The sequence below is a fragment of the Maylandia zebra genome, linkage group LG15 (genome assembly GCF_041146795.1).
Source record: "Maylandia zebra isolate NMK-2024a linkage group LG15, Mzebra_GT3a, whole genome shotgun sequence".
In the NCBI taxonomy this organism is placed as follows: domain Eukaryota; kingdom Metazoa; phylum Chordata; class Actinopteri; order Cichliformes; family Cichlidae; genus Maylandia; species Maylandia zebra.
The window spans coordinates 41,181,063-41,206,365 of record NC_135181.1 but is presented as its reverse complement, the minus strand read 5'-3'; the positions used below and the strand labels follow the sequence as shown (position 1 = coordinate 41,206,365).

The 25,303-nt window shown below is 40.4% G+C and overlaps 1 protein-coding gene across 16 annotated transcripts in view; it reads left to right on the top strand.

Annotated features, from left to right (window-relative positions):
* Positions 1-25,303, top strand: part of ptprfa (protein tyrosine phosphatase receptor type Fa) — a 358,380-nt gene that overhangs the window by 188,653 nt on the left and 144,424 nt on the right. For all 16 annotated transcript variants that reach the window (XM_076874474.1, XM_076874475.1, XM_076874480.1 and 13 more), the window contains one exon: positions 19,146-19,334. In XM_076874474.1, coding sequence (XP_076730589.1) covers positions 19,146-19,334 — 189 coding nt within the window. The remainder of the gene's footprint in view (positions 1-19,145; positions 19,335-25,303) is intronic.

The following is a 25,303-nucleotide window of genomic DNA, read 5'->3' as shown; positions in this document are numbered from 1 at the left end:
TACATAATCTCTTCATACATTAGCCTAAAAAACCTAATAGATATAAATGTTACAGAGAGCACATTTAACTACAGAAGTTTTGTTTTGGACCATCATGTGACCTCGTCATGCCAGGACTGAATTGTTTGTTACTGAGAGCAGTTTCAGCAGGAATGTGAGCAATGCAGCCTGGGTAAATGCTGCATCCTTAGGATTATCAGCAGCATGCTATGCTAATGATGTAGCTCAGCAAGTGTGTGTGTGTGTGCGCGCGCACTGATATGTCAGCTCTGGCAGCTGCTCTGTGTTTGGACACAGGAGCCCGGTGAGGCGGCTGGCTGTGACAGGAACCCTGTGGGAGCTGCTGTGGATTCCCTCTCCACAGTAATTAGAGCGGGCAGGATGCTGGAGTAAACACACACACACACACACACACACACACACACACACACACACACACACACACACACACACACACACACACACACACACACAGAGCATTTTATGCATCATACTGCACAACAATAATTAAGGTGATTCCATGAGCTGTAACCTCCCGTTCCCATGATTAAAACTGATAAACAATGATTTATTTCATTCAGAGTTTATTAAAGAAAAGAAATGCTGGTAGGGTTTGCAGTAGCGCCGCAGGACATTCTCCTATAATATTTGCATATACGTATACATGGGCTTGCTTCAGAGACTGAATCAGCTCATGATGACGCGCTCAAACTGGGGTTGTGTTGGTGCAGCCAAAAATACATAACTGCTGTAGAGGCTGTGAGCCATGTCCCAACTGTGGTTCATATAATTTGCATTGATATTTTTTTCTTACAACCTTGAAGTTCCTAACATGAAAGTGAGCTGGTAGTCCACAGGTGCTGTAAAGAAATTTACAAACCCAAATCTACAGGCTGGAGAAGTGTCAAAAAGGAATCTGATTACTGGAACTTGAGCTTTTCAGTGAACTTTTGGGATGTTGATTATTGCTGTTTTGCTAAAGGCCATGCGCCATTACCTCTACAGCCTCCTATGGCCAACTTGGAGGCTCTCTTAAATGGGACAGTTATCTCTTGGAAGCCTATATTGCTGTGGCCAGTATATCGAGGCACTGACTCAAAAGGACAAAACAGCACTGGATCAGGCCGTGTGCACACTCTCCGTCCACACTGAGACGGCGTTTGTGGTCAAGGAAAACTGAGCTTTTTTAAAACACTCTCCGAAGTGGATACATTTGAAAACGCCGTCTGATAACAATGTTAATATGCTGAATATGTTGTCTCATGAAAAAAATGTACTTCTGTAATTCAAGCCTGCCCATTTTTAAAATAGATATTTCAAATTTCTAGAAGGAAAGTAGCCAGAATACATTAAACAATCTGTCTCAAGCCATTAGTTTACTAACCATTCATAGGACAGGTGCCTGTGTGGATGTCCCTGCCTAGCCTACCAAAGAGACTCAAACATGTAATATGAATGTACCAGTCAGTCACCAGTAAAGCTCCTAATTATCTTCTATGGCCATGCAGCGGGCTGCAGAGGTGTGTGGCCATGGTTGAATTAAAGGAGATATCGTGTTCTATCTGTCAAAATTGCCTCGGTCAGAATGATGGATAGAGGCTCCATCGGGTGCATAATTCCATCTAAAGAGGAAAATTCCTCCTTCATTTTAAAGCAGCGATGCCAATTACAGCTACAGCTCAGGTCTGCTGGGCCGGCTGCTCCTCCACGCAGAGCTGCCTTTCTGGAACACTGAGCACTGAAACCCTACTAAACACATTCAGATTGGAGCTTTTTAGACATATTCATGCCCTTCAACAGCCAGTCTCACACCGGTGCGCTCACATACACACTGAAACACACAAATACGGATGCACACAGGTAGTTCTCCAGGGAAACACTGCAACCTGTGAGCGAGCAGTGGTCTGCAGAAGAGGAGGATGCCTTGGAGAGTGGTTTGAATTTTCCATCACCAGCAACTGTCGGAAAAGACGAAAAGTAAACTCCCTTCATTTTACCAGCCAAATCGTACTTTTATATCTCTGCATAATGCATGCTCATATCAATCCTTAGCCCCCAATAAGACAGATTAAAGTAGTTGTAGGGATTTTTCTCCTCCCCTGATCCAGTGCATGTTCTTGTAAGAGGGCATATTTAGTATAGGGTCGATGCTGCTGCGGTGACTTCTGCATTAAAGAGATTTCAGACTCAACTATCTGCCATCTTCCTCTGTCGTTTATCTCCCCACAACAGGCCCAACACTCAGCTTCCATGCTCAAAGGCTCATACTGATGAATATAGCCTACAGTACACAGAAGACACACAATGACAGACACACACAAGCCATACAGCGACTTGGTGTTGCACACTGATAAAGAAGCAATTAAAGCCATCAGATTTCAGTGTCGAGTAAGAATAGCGGTTTATTTACTTATTGGTGCTCCCCTCTGCCTCAGTCACTGGTGACATTGAGAGTTACTTTATTTATCTAGTTGGAGAAGTTCTCACTCTGAGCACCACTGAGAATTTGAAGAGCACCCCTGTTTTTATTTACTAATGTTATCTTGAACTTACGGACACTTTCCTTAACTTTTTCTTCATGCCGTGCACACCTGTCAGGGTTTTACCTGCAGTGGCATCAGAAGACACAATGCAATGATCCCCTCGGGAAACCCTAACAGAGAGAATGACACCTCTCTGTTTAAGTGATGAGCAGATGTCTGTAGAGTGTAAATGAATTTAGAGCTCAGCAGAGGGTACCACACATGTGCTGTGCATTTTATTTACTCGTACATTTTTTTCAGGAGCACGTTTGTCCTTTAAGCTGATTTGGTAAATCTGATTCACACAGTTGTTGATTAGGAGACTGTCCTCACTCCAACCTGCTTTCCCCATCACCAAGGCTTAATTGCCAGTTGTTTAAAAAGAGGTGAATGCTAACTGTCTACATAGCAAGTTTGTCAGTAATAACTTAGATCAGACTAAAATGCTGATTTTGACCCTGGATTCATGCTGCATACTGTATACGTCACACTGGAAATTCCCTTTTTGAGACGTCACCATTAGTTTTGGCTTCTGCCATGTTGGTTTCATTGAACCAGATGTGACCAAACATTGATGAGAGAGAGTTAAGTTATTACTTAATGCTAGCCTCCTTCAACGGTCCCTCGTGGACACAGAAATCAGAGCCTTTACTTGGCCACAATTTTAAGAAGAATTAACTCTGTTCTCAGATCTTTGCTGTCTGCGAGTTCTTCAGACCATGTCCTTGGTTTTGTGTCCCAGCTGATCTCAGAGCCCTTGGGACAAGATAATTTCCCTCATGCAGTGCTTAGAGCTCTCCACAGTTCTGTTACTTGGCAAAAGAACTGAGCCTGTCATCCGTCCCTCGTGATTAAACACATCATGGTCAGGAAAAGTAAAAATGAGATATCTGATGACACTAAATCAGATTTTCAGTTCACCATCATCAGAGTTTTTAAATATGACAGGTGTCTTTGATAATCAGGACACCTCTGGTTCATAACAGTCTGACTCTCGTGGCTTGTAAATTAGATCACTGGTTCTTTCTTGCATTTCTCATATAGTGTTCAACAACAGCACTAAATTCGTCCAACCAACATCTGTGTTATTACTGCACAACTTTGCTCTAGTTTATTTCCTGAAGATGTATTAACTGAGCTCTAATAAGCCAACGTACACACACTTGTACGTTTCTTTGTATGAAGCACAGCAGGCTAAAGAAGGCTGGTAGTGTACCGGGGATGTATATAGGCCAGCAGCCTGGTTCAGCCCTCAGGATATTTTCTGCTCTGTTATTCCAGCATTATATCCTGACAGCCTCAGGCCAATGCAATTTATGGCGAGTACTGACTCAAGGCCATTCCCAAAGGCTGCCCCAAAACCCCTTCTTAGAATGCACCACTACAAAAATTATACAGTATAATATTTATTTAACAAATATATTGATATAATAAACCTTTAAAATACCAGAGATAGTAATGAACCTCATTAATGTTGAAAATATGTTCATGAAAATCTTCTGCTGCTGTGTGATTACAGATTTTTATTTGGGGGGGCTGTGACTCAGTGTCAACCAACTGGAAGGTCGGTGGTTCAATTCCTGGTTACTTGAAATATCTATTTTACTCCAGTCTGCATGGCAAAGTGTCTTTAGGCAACTTACTGAACCCCCTGTTACCTGTAATATATCTGTCAGACTGTGGTACTTATATAGTATATAAGTATATATAGCTTTAGTCAGTGAGAGTAAAAATGCACTACATAAGTACCAGGATATTTTCCCCATTCCTTATTTTAAAAGCGCTATATAAATCCACTCCATTATTATTAATTGTTCAGTTACAGAAAGCAAAGTCAGATAAAAAGATTATTTGGTTTGTTGTTGTTTTTTCTTTTGTTTTTAACAATAGTGCAATCATACATCCTTCCATCACACCCAGCATCTATAGGTGCTCTATTGCTTTATTAACTATTGGATTAGATCTCAATATGGAAATAATGTAGTTGATCAAGCACGATGGCATGTTTCAGATCATGCTGTGTAAAGCTACAGCTAGTTAGGAAAAGTTATGTGAGAAAGTCGAGCACCTGTGCAGCTAGATACTGTTATTAATATTATTAATATGAAAAAAGCCCATGTAGAAACTCAGCAGTATATGTTACAGTAACTGGCATTAGACTTCAGTCTTTCCTGCTTCTGTGCTCTTCTTCTTTTGTCTTCTAGATGAAGAATTATTTGAAGCTTTTTGACAGGCAGCTTGAGGTAATATACAAAATGTTCAGGTTAGCATGCTACTCAGCTGCTCTGGCTCATCTCGTCTCAAAATAGCACTTCAAACTTCTAAAGGCATAAGTAGCGGCCAGTCCTTCTCTTGGTCCAGCATAAAGGGATTGTGTTTTCCTTTGTCATGTGAATAAAACACCTAAAGTGACAATGGCTGAAACTCTTGGAGAGTACCAAAAAGGTGATTCTGTTCATCTGGGCGCATCATTTTCAACGAGAAACGTTTCATCACTCCTCCAAGTGACTTCTTTAGTGTCTTGGAAAGCGTCCATTGGAGAGCAGATGAACGAGGTATTAAAGTAGGGTTTGTTTTGAGCCTATACTCAGAGCTAACGCTTCCCTACACAGTGCTTATGACATCACCTCAGAGGTTCCTGTACGTGTTATTGACCCGTTCATCATGCAGGTTTTTGTTGTTGGAGTTTTTTTCATCCTGTAGCAGTGACTGTGGATGATAAAACACACACTGGCATAAAGTCACATAACGGACACACATTACAGTGTAACACAACTGGGCCAAGAAACAGAAATGTAACATTTAGGACCTGCACAGAAGTGATCGCGCTTACTTGAAGGGGGGGTGGGGGGACTGTTACCTTTTTCTGCATTACACGTGATTTCCTAAACGTTTGGTTCACGACTGCATTATGCAAATTATCTTATTTTTACATTACATTACATGTGATAATTACCAAGCCATTACTTGGTAATTATCCACACATGCAGAAGTGAAGTGTAACACTAACTCTTTGGCCTGTGAGTAAACTCCACAGACAACAAAGCATTCAAAGGCTTGGCTTCAAAAAGCTTCTATTATTAGGAAACGGGTATGTGGGTGGGGGTGGGTGGGGTGTTCCCTGTGTGTATAATCATTATTTGTATTCATGTGCATGCCTGTGTGTGTGCACTACATATAATAGAACAGGCAGTCAGAGATAAATGAGAAATGCAACTAAATTCACAGAACTAATTACTCCTTATGAAATCGAGTGAAGGTCAGTCAGGTGTGCTGAGACCTTGGGAGAAAGCTTTGTGTGTGTTGCTAAAGTGAAAAGAAATAAACAGTGAAAAAATGAAATGCAGAAAATTACCTACGGAGGATATTTTTTAAAAAGTTTTAAGTGCTCATGTAGAGCACGTTTGGTCCTGAATTCTAATATAATGATTCTAACACAAAGTTAGCTTCCTGCTACGATATGTCGTCTTCCTTTTGTCTTCATGTTGGGTCTTTGTCACCCTTGTTTATTTTTTACTTTATTTATGTTGTTAAATTTATTGTCTTAAGTCTTTGAGGTCCACACCAAGAAAAAACAATGGAAAATTTTTGTTTGCATTTCTTATTGACTTGGATGAGTAATAACCACAATCAATAATTATTTTTCAATAGACCCTGTAGTTTTTAAAATATTAATCTCTACCAAATGGTTGAGATGTCACTTCATGGTAAACGTATGACCGGTAATCACAGGCTCCATGGCCCTTCTTCATCAGGTCTTTGTCTGCCATCAGGGGAGCTCCACCGGTGCAGTTTGGTCATACAGTACCAATGCACCTGACACCAGAGGAGGTGTGCAAGTTCTGGACCAAGATGAAACTTGTGAAGAGCTGAGGTTCGTTTATGGGTTTGTATAGTGTTTTTTTTTACCCCTTAGAGGGAGCTTCTGTTGCTTTTCACTGAGGGGAGCATTGAAGAACATAGACCCCCCTGATACAGCAGCAAGTCGTGGATGATGCCAGACGAACCTGCTTGGCAGAACAATTTAAAGCCCCACTCATCTGGTTTGTTGGCAATATACTGGTGGGGAGTGCCAGCCCATGGGAGTGCCATGTGTAAATGTGTGATTTCCACATGTTATTCTTGATTTTTACAACATTTACTAACTCAGAAAGTTACAAAAATGACTTACTGAGGAAATTATTTCAGCATATTCTTGCTGTGCTAACACTTAATGTGATTTATCAACAGCAATGGATAAACAAAATAGGTTTAGTGGTCTGATTTTATGGCCAATAATCAATTTGAATAACATTTAGGTTATGTTAGCAGTAGCACCATAAAGTGACAAATCAACCTTTTGGTTGACCACTTTTAAAAAATAAATTATTAAACATTTAATTTCACTTTTTTAATGCTGTCAGGTGACACACATCTGTTTAGTAAGTCTTCTAACACTATCATAGATCAAAAAATTATATCCTTCTACCTTAGTTTAATCAAAAATGGTTGGAGAGAGTTATAAGAAGAGCCAACCGTTTACATTCACAGCGCCTTCTGGTGGATTTTTTGGGCATTACAGATGTAAACCAATTGGTAGAAAAGACTCAATAATGTAGGTCAATTTCAGTGAAAGCCTCAGTTAGATATAGGGCCTGAAAATGTGCTCTACCAATTGGTTGGGCAGAACCGTGTAAATGTGTCCGTCTGTGTACGTGTTTCTGCTTGGACACGGAGACGGGCTTTCACCCCCACAAACACGCTCCAGTGCAGTCCTCCAAAATCCCGACTGCACATTGTTGGACTCTGATGACACGTCAGTACTTCAGACTGCAGGCATACAACTGCTCACAGACTGCCTTCACACAAGCATAAAACAAGCATTAGTAATACACCATATATAACAAAGATGCAGCAACAGTGTTGTCAGATTGGTTTCCGCAGGACTGAGTGCCAAGTTATCAGCTAACTAGCTTGCTTTGTGAGGTACAGCCATAAAATGTATGAGTGCAATGCACAGACAGAGATACCCGTGCTTCTTGGACAGGCTGTACCAAATAGCAAGTCATTTTCTTTCTTAGATAACAGCATTAAAATATATGTATAACAAATGTGGTGCAGAGCTGCAGTTCAGGGAGGGAAATTAGCAGAAACTAGCTTTCTTTTTTCAAACTACAAGTATCCATTTGCTTATTAATAAATTCTTAAGTTCTTCTCTTCTCCCTGCTAGACTAAATGTTTCCTATTAGAAAGGTACCCTGCACATGTGGGAGCTGCTTGTTGTTTTTAATTGGAGATGCACTGGGCGAATGTTCTCAGCGCCCTGCCAAGTTCTCTCTCGCCGTCTGCTTTGTCCTGCCCAGCCACCCCTGCCCTCCTCTCTGCTCACACTGAGAGACTCCCCAGCTCTTTTAATTTGCCAGGAAGATCTTATTAAGAGCATATACCTCCTCCAGAGAGGTACTCTGGCATCTGCTTGATTAAAATGATGGATGGCGATGGGGATATGCTGTCTCAGAGAAATTGTAAGGCTCAGAGAGGCATTTTGTCTTTCCAGGCCTCTCAGGTCACCCTCTGACTGCCTCCTCCACACTGGTGAAATTTTGGCATCACTGAAGGCGCCAATGGCCTGAGGCTAATGTAGCGCCGCTCGAATGCCAAGAGTCTGCTCAGTGGTTGGTTGGGCACTAATAGCTGTCAAGTGTGACATCAGTTAACTGATCCCAAAGCTTTTCAATTGTTTTCAAGCAGCTTCGGGGTCAAGAAAGCAACAGTGCAATAAAATACATGCTCACAGTGCAACCAGAGGAACCGCAGAGCAATTCTGCTAGAACATCATTTAGGCAATATACTAGTTTATATTCCTTTCATGGATATTCAGATGGATTTTTGTTAACATAATTTGTTATAGTAAGAAATGTGTCACGTTATACAGCAATGCCGAAAGCCACATGTCAGGAATCAGTGCTCATGTACTGTGAACCATAAGTTTCACTTGTCACATTCACAAGACAGTGCAGTCCAAAATATACTGAGCTGAAGCCAATCAAAGAACAATGCTACCTATGGCGCCAAGTAACAAAGCAATATATGACAGTGCATATAAACATTTATGCAATCATGTGGAAAAACTGACTGCATCCTATGACGGAGCATCTTGTCGAACCACCTGTAGCAGCAGTGACTTCATGCAATCATTTTGTGTATCAGTCTGTCGCATCATCGTGTTCAGTGCAGGTGTTGTTTAGTTCATTGAGATCTGTGGGCACTCGTTTATACACAGCTCACTTAAGCTCTGACCACAGCATTTGAACTTGGATACAACTTTTGTTTTTTCAATAGGAAGAGGGCCATGTGACACATCAGACTTATTGGTAATGTCACAAGAAAAACAATGGTGTGCTTGGTTTCAACGTAACTTTATTCTTTCATGAGTTATTTACAAGTTTCTGACCACTTATAAAATGTGTCCAATGTGCTTCCCATTGTGTTGGATTGTCAATGCAACCCTCTTCTCCCACTCTTCACACACTGATAGCAACACCGCAGGAGAAATGCCAGCACAGGCATCCAGTATCCGTAGTTTCAGGTGCTGCACATCTCGTATCTTCACACCATAGACAATTGCCTTCAGATGACCCCAAAGATAAAAGTCTAAGGGGGTCAGATCGGAGACCTTGGGGGCCATTCAACTGGCCCACGACGACCAATCCACTTTCCAGGAAACTGATCATCTAGGAATGCTCGGACCTGGCGTGAACTGAGGGTCCTGTTCCAATTTCTGTTTTGCCTATTCTGCAAATTCTGTGGCCGATCTGGGTCATCCTCGTTGAGATGCTGCAGTAGCTGGAGTTTGTAAGGGTGCCATTTGTGAGTAGCTAATATCCGCTGAAGCGATGTTCGACTAGTGCCACTCTCCAGCGACATGCGGCGAGTGCTACGCTGTGGGCTCTTGCTGAATGAAGCTAGGACAGCCACTGATGTTTCTTCATTACTGACAGTTTTCTTGCGTCCACATTTTGGCAAATCCAACACTAAACCAGTTTCACGAAACTTAGCAAGCAGTTTGCTAACTGTAGCATGGGAGATGGGTGGTCTCGTAGGGTGTCTTGCATTGAAACCTGCTGCAATGACCCGGTTACTGCGTCCACCAGATATCAACACAATTTCGATCCGCTCCTCACGTGTTAACCTCTTCGACATGTCAATGGCTGTGAACAAAGAGAAACTTGTAAATAACTCATGAAAGAATAAAGTTGCGTTAAAACCAAGCACACCATTGTTTGTCTTGTGACATTACCAATAAGTTTGATGTGTCACATGGCCCTCTTCCTATTGAAGAAACAAAAGTTGTATCCAAGGTGGCCGACTTCTAAATGGCCACCATGGTCACCGCCCATCTTGAGGAGTTTGCCCCCTCACATATACTAATGTGCCACAAACAGGACTTTAATATCACCAACCATTCCCATGTTATTACGGTGTATCCACATAAATGGCCCACCCTGTAGAGTGTACAAAGGAAATCTGGGATGCAAAATAAAAAGGGATCTTTCTGCTTCCCAGCATGAGCATTGTTGTTTCATGTGCAAAGTATTCCCTGGCAGCCACAGTCACTGTGGGAAAGTCCTTTGTGAAAATGATCCCCGTGTGCCATGTCAGGTTGCTGAGAGACGGTCTGCCTGCTGCAGGGCTGCAGAGGTGCAGTACATGTTTGAAATAATCAGGAGAATTCTCCTAACCTGGCTGCTCCTGGCTTTCCACCACACTGAGGTCAGAATAAAGTTACTACATGATCTGGAGCCCACTGTCTATCAAAGCTGTCTACTTTTACACAACTTTCTTTTCATCAGCTGAGTAACTTTGCTACCTTTTTACCAAAAAGAACTAAACTGATGTCCACAGCTCCCATTTTATATGCCAATAAAGTCTAAACAATATTAGCAAATGGAAGTGTTGCATACTGCAAAAAACAAACCAACAGAATGAAGTGGGCCAAATGGCTTTTGTCTTATAAGAAGTATCAAAAATATCTTTACAAATACAATCTTACCTCAATTATGAACCTCTAAATAGTCAGTTCAATGTTGCTTTATGTCTGTGCAACCTGTAATCAACTTTGCAATCATTATCTTTCTTACTGAAACCTGATGCTAAAAATCTACCTTGCCTGCAGTGATTTCTTCTCCTCTTGGCAGATGTAAAATTGCTCATTGCTGTCGTCACCAAAGCTAAATTGAGATAGAGAGAGTTTTGTTGTGTCAAAGAGCTTTTGTCAATTGTACGACAACAACGTGAGGCCCATGTTGTCCGGTCAGCTGCTCAAGAAAAGCTTATAGTTGTTAAGCTGCGGGATCAGCGCGCACAGCGATCTGTAACTACAAAAACACTTTTTGGTATTAAACTACAACACATGTCTGCAGACAGCCTTTAAATGAATAAGGTGCACCTGTTGGCATTTTATTGTTTTTATAAAAGCATTGAATGAGCAGCCAATAACACTACTGTATACTGTTACAAAAAACAGCTTAAAAAAACGGTAATATTCTGGGAGCTGGGGCGCCAAAATACGACCGTAAAATAACAGAAAATAACTTTCTCATGAAAATAAAGTTATTTTCGCTAATGAAAATAGAGTTTGTTGCGCTAATTTTACATGGGATTCTGCCTTTTCCAAGTGCTTTTAGACATTAAATTAGGAACATTTTAACGTGATCAAACAATGAAATTACCTATAAACAAGGGTAATACGTAAATGTACAGAAATATACAGTTAAATAATAATGGATTGCATGCCCTGGGACAGAGGCGAGGCTGCCATATCGCACCATCGGCCCCTCTGGCCATCACCTGTAGGTGGTAGGTGAAGAGTCTTGACCACGGACACAAGGACCAAGAGTGTCCGAGGCGGGGCTCGAACCGGCAACCTTCTGATCACAAGGCGAACTGCCAACTCTTGAGCCACGATCGCCCTAAAGAGCAATGATAATACTTATGTGATGTAACACAAGCTTATAGGAATCATGTTATATACTTTTCCATAGCATTACATTTGAATTCAACAGTTCAATCTTTCAAATAACGGACAGATATTTGTGAAATCATGATACATTTGTGAATGTATTTTAACATCTAAATATGCATATGTACAGACAGATACATTTAATAATCATGAAAATTATGTTTTATTAAGTTACAGTGATTTAACGTTAATTTACATTTGAAATGTGAAATCAGTCTATTTACGTAACTTTAATGATATTCTAGAAGAACAGAGCAAAACTGTAAAATGCAGTAAAATACTTTCATATTAGGATGTTTTCCTACAGTGCAGCCGCGACCTTGTGGTTGTTAGTTCACATTCATTGGCCGATGCTTAGCATCATGTTATTATGTGTCCCAACATCCAATGGCATGTCACATTGTTTTCATGGCCACACCCTCACCCCAGGTGCAGAGGCCTATTTCTTTGTTGTGAATACTTTGAGATTTGTATTAATTGCAAGTCCTACCTCTACATTTATTTTTTAAAATATATAATTAGCACAGCGTGCAATGTTTTATGTTTTTATTCCTATTAATTATATTTTCACTTGTTACCTCTGAATTATTGAATCAGACCTAGATGACATGAAATCAGCACAATTATAATTCAAATACTCCTTTAATTATTGATTATTCTCATTAATTTCCGATCATTTTATATATTTTTCCATAGTATTACATTTGAATTTAACAGATCATTCTCTCACATCACAGACAAATATTTGTGAAATTATGATACATTTCTGACTGTATTTTTACAATCTAAATATGCATATGTACAAAAAAATATTTAAAAAACAAGTAAATTGTGTTTTACTGTATTTACAGTGATGTTATGTTATTTTACCTTTGACATGTAAAATCACAGTCTACTTATGTAAATGTAATGATATTCTAGAAAGACAGTACAAAACTGTAAAATATACAGTAAGATACTTTGACATTACTATTCTTTGGAACAGTGTAGCTTTACTCCCAGCAGATAAACATTTGCTGACAAGAGTTTGAAGATGACTGTCTTATTAAAAATTCAAAAACTGTCTTTTTGTGATCTAAACATCTCAGATTTTTCTAGATATCTGTATAACATCCTGAAAAGAGGATGTCTTTTTAAAGGCCATTACTGAGCAGAACATGGATTGGTGAATTTGTAGTTTATTGCATTTCAAGACCTATTTTCTTACTCCAGCCCACCTGCTGAACTCAACCCCATCTCGCACCATCAGGTCTAATCAGGGTTTCCTCTGTGTTTATGGAGCTGTGGCTGCTGGGAGGTGTGGTTCACCTAAATACCTGGCCACAGCACAACACTGAGCTTGGTGTCTATTGGCTCTCATTAGCTGTGCCACTTTGCACCAATACAGTGGGCAGGGATGCACCCAGGCTGTAGCTTTTAACTGCCTCTAACAGTGTATTAACCATTAATTCAATTTAAAGACGGAATAAGAAGGTCTTCACCTTCCCATTGCACAGAATGACCATAATGCACCTGTGAATCACTGATTACCTGGCTGGCTGCTAACAATTTGTTTTCTAGCCTCTGTTGTGGGTCAAAATCTCCCACTGAACTGTTACCACCCCACCCGCTCCAGTTATTAAGTCAGCGCAGCCTACTCATCCCTGTTGTGTGACTTTATTAAGGTGAAATTAAGCCCACAACTAACTTTAAATACCACCGTTTAATAAGGCCCACTTTACAATTTTCAAATTCTGAACTAATAGCTTTAAAATTGCTTAATAACTCCTATATGTCTCATGCAGAAGGACGATAAAATGTGTATCCAGCCCCATCTGCTCCTCGTTACGTTACTTGCTAATCGGTGTTATTAGTCCGCAGCATATGGAAACTGCCTCACCAAATGGAGTACATACTGACTTTTCTAAGCAGGAAAATATCAGTGCAAACTGATTTGAAAGCTCACATATAGAGCAACACAAATCCATAGCAGGAAACTGATTGAAGTGTTAAATTCATTGAAGTGGAAAAATCAGTTTTGTGTGCAACTTGAACTGTCTCTGAGATGAACAGTGAAATGTTTCACTCCACTGCCAACCTCTCCTGCATCGCACCACATTCAGTATTTATTTGAACATGCTGGTATAACATTAGTGTGGCATCTTGATGCCTCAGTTTGAGCTTGGCGTTAATTACCTGTGCAACTCTGCAGAGCTGCAGGCTAACTGTACAATACTGTACTGTACTAGCAATGAACTTTGTGGAATCACACAAGAACCTGAAGCAGGTTTATAGTTAGCCATGGGCAGGTGATCCCTGTATCATGTCACTCCAGTTCTACATTAATAATCTGCCATATCCTGTATGGACTTTTTAAAAACAGCCCCACTGTGTGTTCCTTGTTGTCAGTTGCATTAGACATCTCTGTCAGTTGCAGCACTATCATATTTTCCTTAAAGACACACAGCCTGGCGGACGATGGGCTCAATTGCTTGTTTTGAGTTTTATTGTATGCAACATGCTGCTTATTTTCTAAATCCAGAGTAAAATAGACCATGACGCTCTGCCCTAGGGTGCCTACTGCACTTCTGTTCACTCGGTTTCAAATCAGGTGAGATTGTTGTGGTTCAAACATTCAGTTCAAGGCTTTAAAAACAGGAAACAAATGAGGCTACATCCATCACTTAAATACAGTCTATGGTTAACGATGCTAATATCCCCCGTCATTGCTTTTTTGATTTTTCTGTGTGTTACATATAGACAACTACTGATTAGCGATAATATCTCCTGATGAGATCGAGGCTTGCTGATGATTTCCTGCCTTAGTTGTCAGAAAAGCTTTGGGACTCACCTTTTCATCTATTCACTTCACTGTTGACTCAGTTCGGTGTAAATTGAAAATACTGTTCACCTAATAATGATGCAGTTTTCCTTCTTGACAAAACCTCCATGGATTTCATTTAAGACACCTTTTAGGGCAAAGTATTTCCATTTGAGGGTGAAGAAAATCCACTTCCTCAGCTGAATGAAGTGAAAGCGAATTACTTTAACGTTCAGCTAAGAGCCTGAGCTCAGCTCAACATTAGAGGCTGTCAGAGGTGCAGGGTGTGAAGCTGTTAAGCTTAGCGAAGTGATGGACTGTCATATTAGGAAAACTGTTTCAGTGACTGACGCCCACCTCAATGTGATATTTTTTATAACGCTGGTATTTTGGCAATTTAAATTAAAAAAAATCATAGTTTTGTGTGATTATGGTTTTTCGTGCATTTGTGTTTTTGTAAAGTGTTGGGTTACTCTTCTTCCTGCCAAAGAGCTGATGTAAAGAAGGAGCAAGCCAGAGTGATTGACAGCAGTGGTCAGATGACACATTTCTTTACAGTAGGCTGTATGTAAACAGTCTTTGACTGACAGCCAGTCAGCTGGAGCACAATGCAGTCTCCTCTTGTGTTTCAGTAATGCAATAACAATTCTATCCTATCCTATTCTAACAAACTTTAATACAAAATATTTCTCTCTGAGTCACAGCAGATTGAGCTGTAGAGCTTAAAAACACAGTCATTTTCTCCTCTCAACTTTGTGCCTCTTTTACTGCACTCGCAGAGCACATGCATGAATATCAGGTGTCTTGGGAGGAGTGCAAAATCCATAACCAGCTTTGCTCTATTGTCATGGAAAATGTCAAAGATTCAGTTCTCTGTAGTCGTTAGCGGGAACAAAATCATCTGAGACAGGATGCTGTAGTGGTTACTCGGTTTCAGGCTGCATATTTCAGCTGTCTGATAAATAAATACAAAGCCTTTCCAAACTCTCTCAGCTTCCTGGGGAAACTGCGAATAACCTTCTACTGTTGTGTTCACATTAAATCTGTAGGAGAGTTGCCACTAATCGATGCAAATAGTGGCCGATATGCATCCGCTCGAGTTGAAAATATCTTAACCTCAGCAAAGAATTTACATGGTACTATGAGCTGGATTCTCCTGAGACCACCTTGTACCAGCCAGAAATGGAGGACAAGCTTATTGTCACCATTTGTGAGCAGCGGGAGCTGTTTGATTCTTTTAAATAGAGACTGGAGCAAAGGGCAGAGCTTTAAGAAAATAAAAGGCAGTGGGACTTCCTGGTAGGTTCTGAGAATCTGTTACTGTTGGATATTAAGGGAAGGTGCAAAAACATAAAAAAAAGGGGGGAGGGAGCCCTGGGGGCTGTAGTTATGCTTATATCATAAAGTGTGTAGTAAACTGTGTAGTTAGCAGCGAATGCATTTATGAGTGTATTGCACAATAATTTAAGTAAAATACTATGAATACATAGACACTACAAGAAGTGTAGCAGATATTTTGGAAAGTCTGTTAGTGATCATGTTTATTATCATATTATTGTTCACTGAAAAATCCTTCATGAGGCACCAAAATTGAGAGGTCTACTTCAATGAACTGTCTGAAGTGAAGCCTAGCAGGTGACTGGCAGCCAGAACCCTAAAAATACATAACTGTAGTTCTTAATATAATCTGAAAAGTAAGTTATAAAGATTGTAAAGATGAAATTTCCTACAGTTTTGACTTGGACCAGATTGTAACCATGTCTTTTTCTACTGTAAAGCTGGACATTTACCATATTTTTTATACATAAGGCGCATTAAGCAAAACAAAACAGTCAGATAAGTCAAACTTTACTCAGCTCCTTCTTGCTTCCTTCTCTTCTGTACCATTGATTCATTAATGCTGAATCCTCTGGCAGCTGCTCTATTCCCATGTTGTTGCAGTATATTAATGACTAACCTCGTATTGTTCTCCTGATTGAAGTTTGGTCCGTTTACAGCATCCTGCCATGCGATTGCATTTGTCTCTAACCATCAGGAACCCTCACGTTAACTTTTATCCAGTGGAAGAAAGTTAGCTTCATCCTCCAGCTTCACTGTTTATGCTAACATAGCTGTGTTTCTACCGATCACGTAGCACATCATTATATAGCAGCTAGCCAAACTTCAGTAACCCTACAAACGTCACTGCTGTTTAGTTTTCTGTCTTCATTTATGTTGGAAGTGATAGCAGAGCTGTACGTTTGAATTTATTCAGAAATCTCTCAGTCAGAACATGCTATATCATGTTTAGGTGGAAGCTAGCGAGCTAACTTCCTGCTAACTTCTAACTCCGTTAAATGTAATAAATTATTTTTTCATGGATTCCTGGATGTTAAACTTATTTGTTACACCTGGTAAAGCAGCAACGCTGATGATTTTATTAAAGATGAAAGAATTTAGGTTTTAACTCTCAGTGTTCGTTTGACTTTGGGACCTGAAAGTGACGGCGTTTAGGACCCAGATTACTCCGCAAGGCTCCTGAGTACGGCAGCCATAATGCTCAGACAATCCATCAAGCGGTGCGGCTTCGTAGCTTACAAAAGTCGTACTAATACTGAACCTTATAGCCCGAAAAGACACGGTAACCATCTAGGATTGACTCACTTTGGAGCCAGCCCCAAGTGGCCACTAATGGAATTGCAGTTTTTGGTCCCTTTTGCATGGGCTCCATGTTTTGCTCCCCCCTGTTGCCAGCAGAAACCATGACAAATGCCTGGTCTCATTTGCTTTCTGTGTGGAGCAGAGAAGCTGTTTGTTGATGTTGAAAATCTTCCAGCAGCTTTGAGGCATCTTGGCTGTCACCTCTCTTTCGTTCCCTGGGGTTTTCATTTTATACGTGTCACCGCAGTATCTTTCCTTCCCTCCTCACAACTCATTCTAAGCTCTTTATTTTAGGCTGTCATGGCACAGTGAGCTCGTCAAAGTGTGAGCTAAAATGTTTGAAAAATCTGCATCATGGTCTTTTAGAGTGTGACACAGGGTCTTCTCAGGGTAGTAGGCTTGTCATGCTACAAGGGTTTCAAGCTCAATACTAAGGAAAATACTCACTACTTGTTATCATGTCAAAAATTAAAGGGACTTTTTTAAAAATAAAAACTAGAACAGTACAAACAATATCAGTGACAACCATATTTTAAGTTGATTGATGTAGTGCACAATACATCAATGTAACTTTCAGGTTTATATCAAATATTTAAGATTTTCTAAAGTACTGACAAAAAATAGACAAACATATTGTGGGTATATAGTTTCAATTAGATAATGTAGCAGTAAGTGAGTATAATGTATACTGCAGAGGCTCACAGCAGGAACGTGATGTAAACTGATTCAACTTTATACATTTGGTCATTTATAATCTTGCATTGACCTGAACTTTTAACTTTTGACTTGTGCTTTTATTTGAATCTCTTCTGTGTGACTTTGAATTGAATGAAAACATGTAGTGAAACTTGAGGATGTTATTGAGAAGTTATCTTGGATTGCTGATCACAGAAACCATCCGAACCTCTGTGGAGAACAGCCAAAATGTAAAATGTTATATGCTGACAGGCACCAAGGAAATTATACTAATGTTAAATTAGATGTTAAATGTGTGCAGTGGTTTTTATTTGTGAACTAACTGAGGCAATCTAAATGACAAAGAAAAGATTTAAGTTTGTCTTAAGTGGCTGACAAATCGTAATGACCCTTCAGGCCTCGTATGTAGTGCCACCTCTCACTAGCTGCTCTGTACTTTGCTTCATGCTGAACTGTTGAAGAATAATGAAAAGAGCTGTACCAGAGTCGGTGCTTGTTAACCTGCTGTGTTGAAATGATTCCAGCTTTTTGCAGTTTCTATCGGCTCGCTGATGTAATTATCAGCTAAAGAAACTTCTTTTAGCTGGAGGTAATGTCTGTTTTGTATATTGTTTCATATCAATGTATATCAAAACTCTCCTGTTTGTAGAGCTTTGATGAATTTGTTCATGCTGTTTGCATATTTTTGTTACAACAAGAAGGTAATTGAAGTAATGGTTTCCTAATTGATTTGTGTATGTATACTGCTTCTTGCTATATGGAAGGATGGAGTATACATTGCTTGTTTCTTCCACTCAGCAACAGCAACTTCTATCAGCATGCCCTGCACTCTTGTGGGGTGAAAGATGTGCAATGCCTGATACTGAAATCAGAAAAAAATCCTTCAGGGTTTGATAGTTTTGTAGCTGAAGGTTCAAGCAAACTTCCAGAACCTTATTTTCTGTTATTTACCCATGAAATCGTTTTTATGTTGAAACATCTCTGCAATGCTGTTTTTAAGGAAAGATTACAGATTAGAAATCTAAATAATTGCGGTTTATTGTATGAGAAAAGCTCAAGTAGGTGTGTAAAACTGTCCTTCCTTGGAGGCACGGACAGAGGTGTGGAATGGGATTTTCAGCCTGTGATTTTATTACATTTGGTCTGTAATTTGGCAGGATTGTGATCTGACTGCATCGAGCGTGTCAGATTATGTGTGCTTGGTAGGAGCCTTTTTCTGTCACAATGCATTTTACCGGCAGTGAAATTGCATCGCCCTCGCTCTCGTTCACACAGATCCATGACGAGGAATTCTGTGGTAGGATTAGTCATGCAGTGGCCCCGCCATACTTACATTAGAGCTGGATTTCACTGTGTTTGAATTTCACGGGGGGAAACCTTACAACCTGAAGGTTTGTGGAATGAGCAGAGAAAATCTGACAGAGCCAGGCTGAGACTCGTCTGTATCGTGTCCAGGAGTGCTGATGTGTGTTTGTCTGTCTTACAGAGGACCAGATACCACACGGCTTCCCCACCATAGACATGGGCCCCCAGCTGAAGGTTGTGGAAAGAACGCGTACGGCTACAATGCTGTGTGCAGCCAGCGGAAACCCCGATCCAGAGATCTACTGGTTCAAAGATTTCCTGCCTGTGGATATTAGTAGCAGCAATGGGCGCATTAAGCAGCTGCGATCAGGTAAAGCAATCATCTCAGTCGGTTCACACACAGATTTCTGTTAAGCAATGAGAGGCACAGGATTCTTCAGGCGTTAATCATTCATTTTTAATTAGTAGAAAACCTGTTGAAAAGGTGCAATCGTGAGAGTTTGAGGAGAATCCACATATCATAATAACACTGCACTGTCTGTGCAATACAATATTTATATGTATTGAATGAGAGTCCATTTATGTTTTCACCAACAAGAGGGATGTACTAAGGAGTGTCAGAGTTGTCAGTATCACGGCTCTCCCTTCATCTGGTTAGAGCATCGTACTAACTTGTATCGGCTATGCAGACGTGAAACGCACCAGATTTTTTTTGTACTCTTAAGTGCAACATATGAATTCATATGGAGTTAATAAAGTTACAGATAAATACAAATATGTTTACTCTGTGCTCTGTGCAGCTTCATATATATATAATCTTTAAAAAAATAAATAAAATAATGGATATTCCAGCCCTATTTTAAGTGACGCAGAGGGGAAAACTGCTTCTCAGGCCTTCTGCTGTGACGCTTCAATTGCAAGTATTGTCTCGAGTAGATGCAATCAGTTCCAGCAGCCCCGTCGGAGCTGGAACATGATGCAGACTTTGAGATACTGACATAGTCTCAGAGGAACAAGCCTGAAGAAGGCAACATTCAGTTGCTCCATTTTTACAGAGGAAGAGTGAAACTGAAGCAGCAGCGAAAGTTGATGAACGCTGCTGTAAAACCAGTTATCTCTAACTGGGGTTTTAGGTTTGGTTGAGCGAGTATAAGCAAAGAAAGTCTGGCTGAGTAGTGGACCTCTCCGAGCCTGGGACTTCTCTGAGCCATTTAACAATTCCTTCAGATATTAGCACCCAGGCCTGTCAGTGTCATACTGTTAGTGTTGAACACAGTTTCTGTTTTACTGGATATACTGTAATAAGTCTCTTAATGGGATTTGGTTTGTGTTTACATGCATTTATAGACTCGTGACCATAGCACAGACGACTGATCACAAAAATGACATAAAAAATAACAACACTTAAGGTGAAGTGGTAAGCAACAACTGAAGTTGCTAAGAGTAAAGTACACATTAAGCAAATGATGGAGGCTAATGTTTCCTACTTTGAACAGAACCTCATAGATTCAGTAATTACCTGAGCAGCACCTGTGCAGGATTATTGGCGTGCCAAGAGTGCTTAAGACCCCACAGACGGTGATGAATGTTAAAGCACAGGCAGCCCTGTAAAGCAGCTCTGTGAGGAGGCTGCCAGCATCCAAAGAAGCAGATAGTGCATCTCATTCCACCAATCCGGGCTGAGCGGCTCACAGCAGAGCTGGATGGCTGAGTAACCGAGCCCTGCGCAACCTATCAGCTGCCCTTTCTGCTCACTTTCCGAGAGAAAATAGAAATGTTTGAGTCTTGCCAAAACTCGTAAGCACCTACGCATCGTTGGATCGGCTCTTCAGGTTCAAACATCCCTCCCAGCTTTGCAGCAGTGCTAAAAAGCCGATTTTGCATCTCAGCGGGCCCGGGGCCCCTCTTGAGGCTGCTTGCATCTCAATACAGGCTGGAGACGAAAGGCTGAGAGACATGCTCTGGGACATCGCTGACACTGAAGTTCACCCCCAGGATTTTCCCAAGTCACAGTCAGGGCCTCAGGTAGGGACAAAAATGCCATATATTATTAACTGAACAGCACGGCAATTTGTTTTAATTTGGTTCATAGAGCCCCACTGTCACATGGAGTCCCTCTGCAGTCGAGCACAGATGGCTTCCTTTATTGGAAAAATCAGAGTTATCCAGTGGCACGCCAGCAAAGTGAAACAGATAAAGTCAGCCCCTCAGAGTTATTCAGATTATTTGTTTCAGTAGCTTTCATTATAAAGAGGAGTGACTATATTAGTTCCTTTTAAATGCCTTTGATCCATTTAAAACTTTAATAGCTTCTTTCTTTTTCAATCTGAGGCCTTTGCTCTGTTTGAAGAAAAAAAACATAAAAATCTTCTGCATGGTTTTTTCCTGCCAATATTTCAATAAAAGATGTGAAACCAATGAGGGACAAAGTTTCAGGATGAGATCTGACTGTCCGGGGGGAACAATGAGACCCAGAGAAGAGGAGCGATGCGACAGCCCTGCAGTAAACGTGGGGTGCAACGTTCACCTCCGAGTCACCACAAACCTGCGACTCAGCTGAACACTGCTGCGAGTCACTGAAAACCTCTGAGACCACGTTTTGGAAATCAGAAAGAAATCAACTTTAATTTGTAGGTGAGACTTCACTAGCAAGGACCACAACCTTCCTACTTATTACTGATAATGTTGTTCTATAAATGAGAAGCAACACTCTCAGGGAGCGGCTGCTGCTTACGTAACACCTCAGTGGGGTCTGAGCTTGATACAGGCAGGCGGGCTGGTTTATAGACGTCTTACAGGAAGGGTTTGAGGTGTGATCCTGCTCATGAAATCTGGAGATCCCACTTCAGTTATTTTTGCTGCCAGATGTTCTTAAACTGGTATTTAAGTCATGTAGAACTGAAGTTTAAAATGGTGAAGATACAGATTTGAAACCAAAAGAAATCCAAGCAAAGATTATCTGACTTTTTTTTCTTCGGATCGAGCTTACAGTACACAGAAAATCATTCTTCTGAATATTTCCAACTATTCCAGCCTCAGTCTGTGAGGTTCAACAAGAAGACAAATAAGATCAAACACCTGATAATCTTGTAATTCATCCAAATTCAGTGAAGACGCAATAATTCAGTGTGCAGTTGTTTGTTTTTGGTTAACCCCCAGAGACAGCAGTGACACCCCAAAGTGCCCACCTTTCTCAGAACCTTTCCCATCCCAGCGCCATCTTCTGTTCACACCAAACGTCCAATAAATTGTCCTTGTGGTGCAAAGAACAGAGAAGTTTTAAAGTGAGTGATTTCTGAAAACACTAAAGACTGTCCTCTTCAAAATCTTTCCAACAAGAGGTGAAACTTCATGTTGAGAGTGACAGTGAGCACTGTGCATAGCAGTAGGTGTTCTCCAGGGAGGGGAGAATTATTTTCTGTCTTCCACTGTGATTCCTTCAATTCTGTGACTTTGAGTAATTAGGCATCAACAAGACAGCACCACCTTAGTTTAAAGACCTATAAAGAGTAAGGATCATGTCAGTGCAGCTGGATGGAGCTGTGAACACAGCAACACAGTAGTATCTGCTTGTCTAGCCAGCCTCAGGAGCAAGATGTAGTCTGATTTGTCTCCAGATTTTATGACTCTGTAATCGCCTGATCTGAGTCAGCGACCACCTCAACAGATAAAAATGTTGTGTAGTCTGAAAGCAGCATCATTGCTCCGCATTGAAACCGATAGATAACATCAATGTCAGCCCCTCTAACAGCCAGTCAGATGATATGTTTTTGCTTCATTCTGCTTGGAAAAGGAAACTGAAACAAAGCTGGAGGTTTTTACTTTACACAGTTTCATACAAGGACTCTGATGTTCTCAGCTGATATATGAAGATAGAACTGCACTCGCTCTTGGTGGACTCTACTTTGGAAACAAAATAATCCTTCCAATCCAAACATTGTGAAAATATAATAAAACCGTATTATTTTTCACAATGCTGCCCTGAATCTGTCATAACAGACTTCCTGCTGCAGTGGGATCCATCCAGCTGTCAGGCAGCTGTGAGAGGGAAGTCATGGCAGGTCTCGGTAATGTCCAGCCCCGCTTTCTGGAAGCTGCTGATGTCTCCTTCATCAGCTCACGGGGCCACACAGCTTCCAGGGCTCCTCTTCACCACCTGTATCTGACACTTTGTTTTCCTGTCAAAGCGGCTTGGTTTATTATCCAGATCAGGAGAATCTGCATAGTAACCATCCCTCTCTCTCGTCCGTTTGTTGCATATGACCTAATATGCTCAAATGGTTCCTTTTACTTACACCAGTAAATTACTGAATGAACAGCAGCAGGCTGAACAATTAACATTATGTAAATAGGAATTTGAGTGTTGTGTTTGAATAACAACAAGCTGTAATTGTAACTGAACTCTCCTTAACAGCGTCTTAACCAGCTTCAAGGGGTGAAGATGAGGTTCATGTAGCTGTTGACCCGAAATTTCATTCACCTACAATAACAGTTTGCTTAACTGCAGCTTATTAAAATCAATTATCTCCATTAAAAGAGGAACTGTTGGCAGCTGTCTGCTTCATTTGCTCTCTGCAGGCCAGAATCTTTCATGTTATTATTTAGAATTAAAGATGGTTTTAACAAAGTGGAAAGTCCACTCTTTGCAGATTCATGTGTGCATTTCTCAAACAGTTTAGTGTGCTCGTAGCCTTCTTATATGTCTGTGATGCAATAACGATGTTGACTATCAGACAGCTCCAGAGGCTATTATACGTATAATCATAGGCTGTATATAAAAGATGGACACTGCAGTTTTGGTACCATCTTGGCTTTAGACACGAGTGATCATTTCTGCTGTTCTGAGAAAGTGACTTGCCGATTGAAACATAGCGTTTTGCAAACTTTTTCTTTTAAATACGAAAGAAGTGTTTAGTGAGGTCATGGATCTAATGAGCAGTAGGGTCATTTTGTGTTTGGCCACTAGAAAGAATACAGATTATGTACTGATTTCATTTTACAGACTCAACTATTACACCACAGAGTGAAAGGAGCGCATCGTTTGTATTTAACCAGGAGGGTTTGTGTGCTTCTTAAAAATAGAAATACTTAATCTCTCCTGAAATAAAGAGGACTGATACAACCTGGTGAAACCAAAATAACTCAGAACTCTTCAGGGTTGAATTATAGCCAGAAAGTGGAATAATTAGTCATCGGCAACCAAACTTTAAGCGAGGAATTATTGATTGAACCTTCACATTAAAACTGCTGAAACTGGCCTAAGCAGTCATTAGAAGTGTAGAGCTGTTAGTTATCAAGCTTTATGTTATCAGACAGTGACACACTTATTTACAGCCATGCATTTGTGATAATTAATACATTTGTTTAAGTGTACGTTATTATCTTTTATTAGCTATTGTATGAAAATACTATCTAAACTGAGCTAAAGGGGAGACACTAAAGAAGAACAGGATGAAAACAGATTTGAGGATGAAACCACTGAGCCAATTTCTGCTTTTGGAAGGGAATTTTGGAAATCTCTAAAAGCAAGAAACAAATCTAATTTTATGAATAAATTGCTCCATGGATCAGCCTCTGAAAAAATTCCTCTGTTAAAACTTCCAGAAAACAGAAGGAAACAAAAGTGTTGATTGGCGACTTCAAGTGGGAGGAAAAAGGCACTTTGAGAATGGAAATGGACGGGCTGACCCCTGAAACCCTACAAGCCACATTCATCTTATATATTCACATATACACTTTAAGCACTGCCTCTTATCCATAGACACTTATTTTGGAATCACTAATTAACACAACAGGATGTCTTTGTACTGTGGTAGTTAGCCAGGATACCTGGAGGACACATATGCAGGTACAGGTAGAATATGCAAAAGCCATGCAGAGAAGCATCTGCTATCAGGTCATAGCGGCAAAATTCTAAAGTAAAATTTTCATTCACCTGTGAGGGAAGCAAAACTGTCTCAAAGTTAAAGGCAGAGAGGAAAGTACAAAAAATCTACATTTTCACCACCATGTCTCCCTTTAATTAACAACATTTCTTTATAAAAGAAGACGATCTTAATCTTTGTCTCTTGTCATTATATCTGCCTTGACTGTTTAAAACACAACATTTAATGTGTAGAAACTAATGTCAGAAGCATCCATACTGGGAGAAACAAACCTCAGATCATGAACGCTGCACAGACAAAACACTGATGAGCATTTAGATGACCCAAATAAAGTGACAAGTGCTACAAAAATACATCTGTAGTATGCTAATGCACTGTGCTAATTATGAAGCTAGTACAGTTCTCAGCCACTGACGCAGCAACGTAAGAGCACATTTCAGGACGCATGACGGTT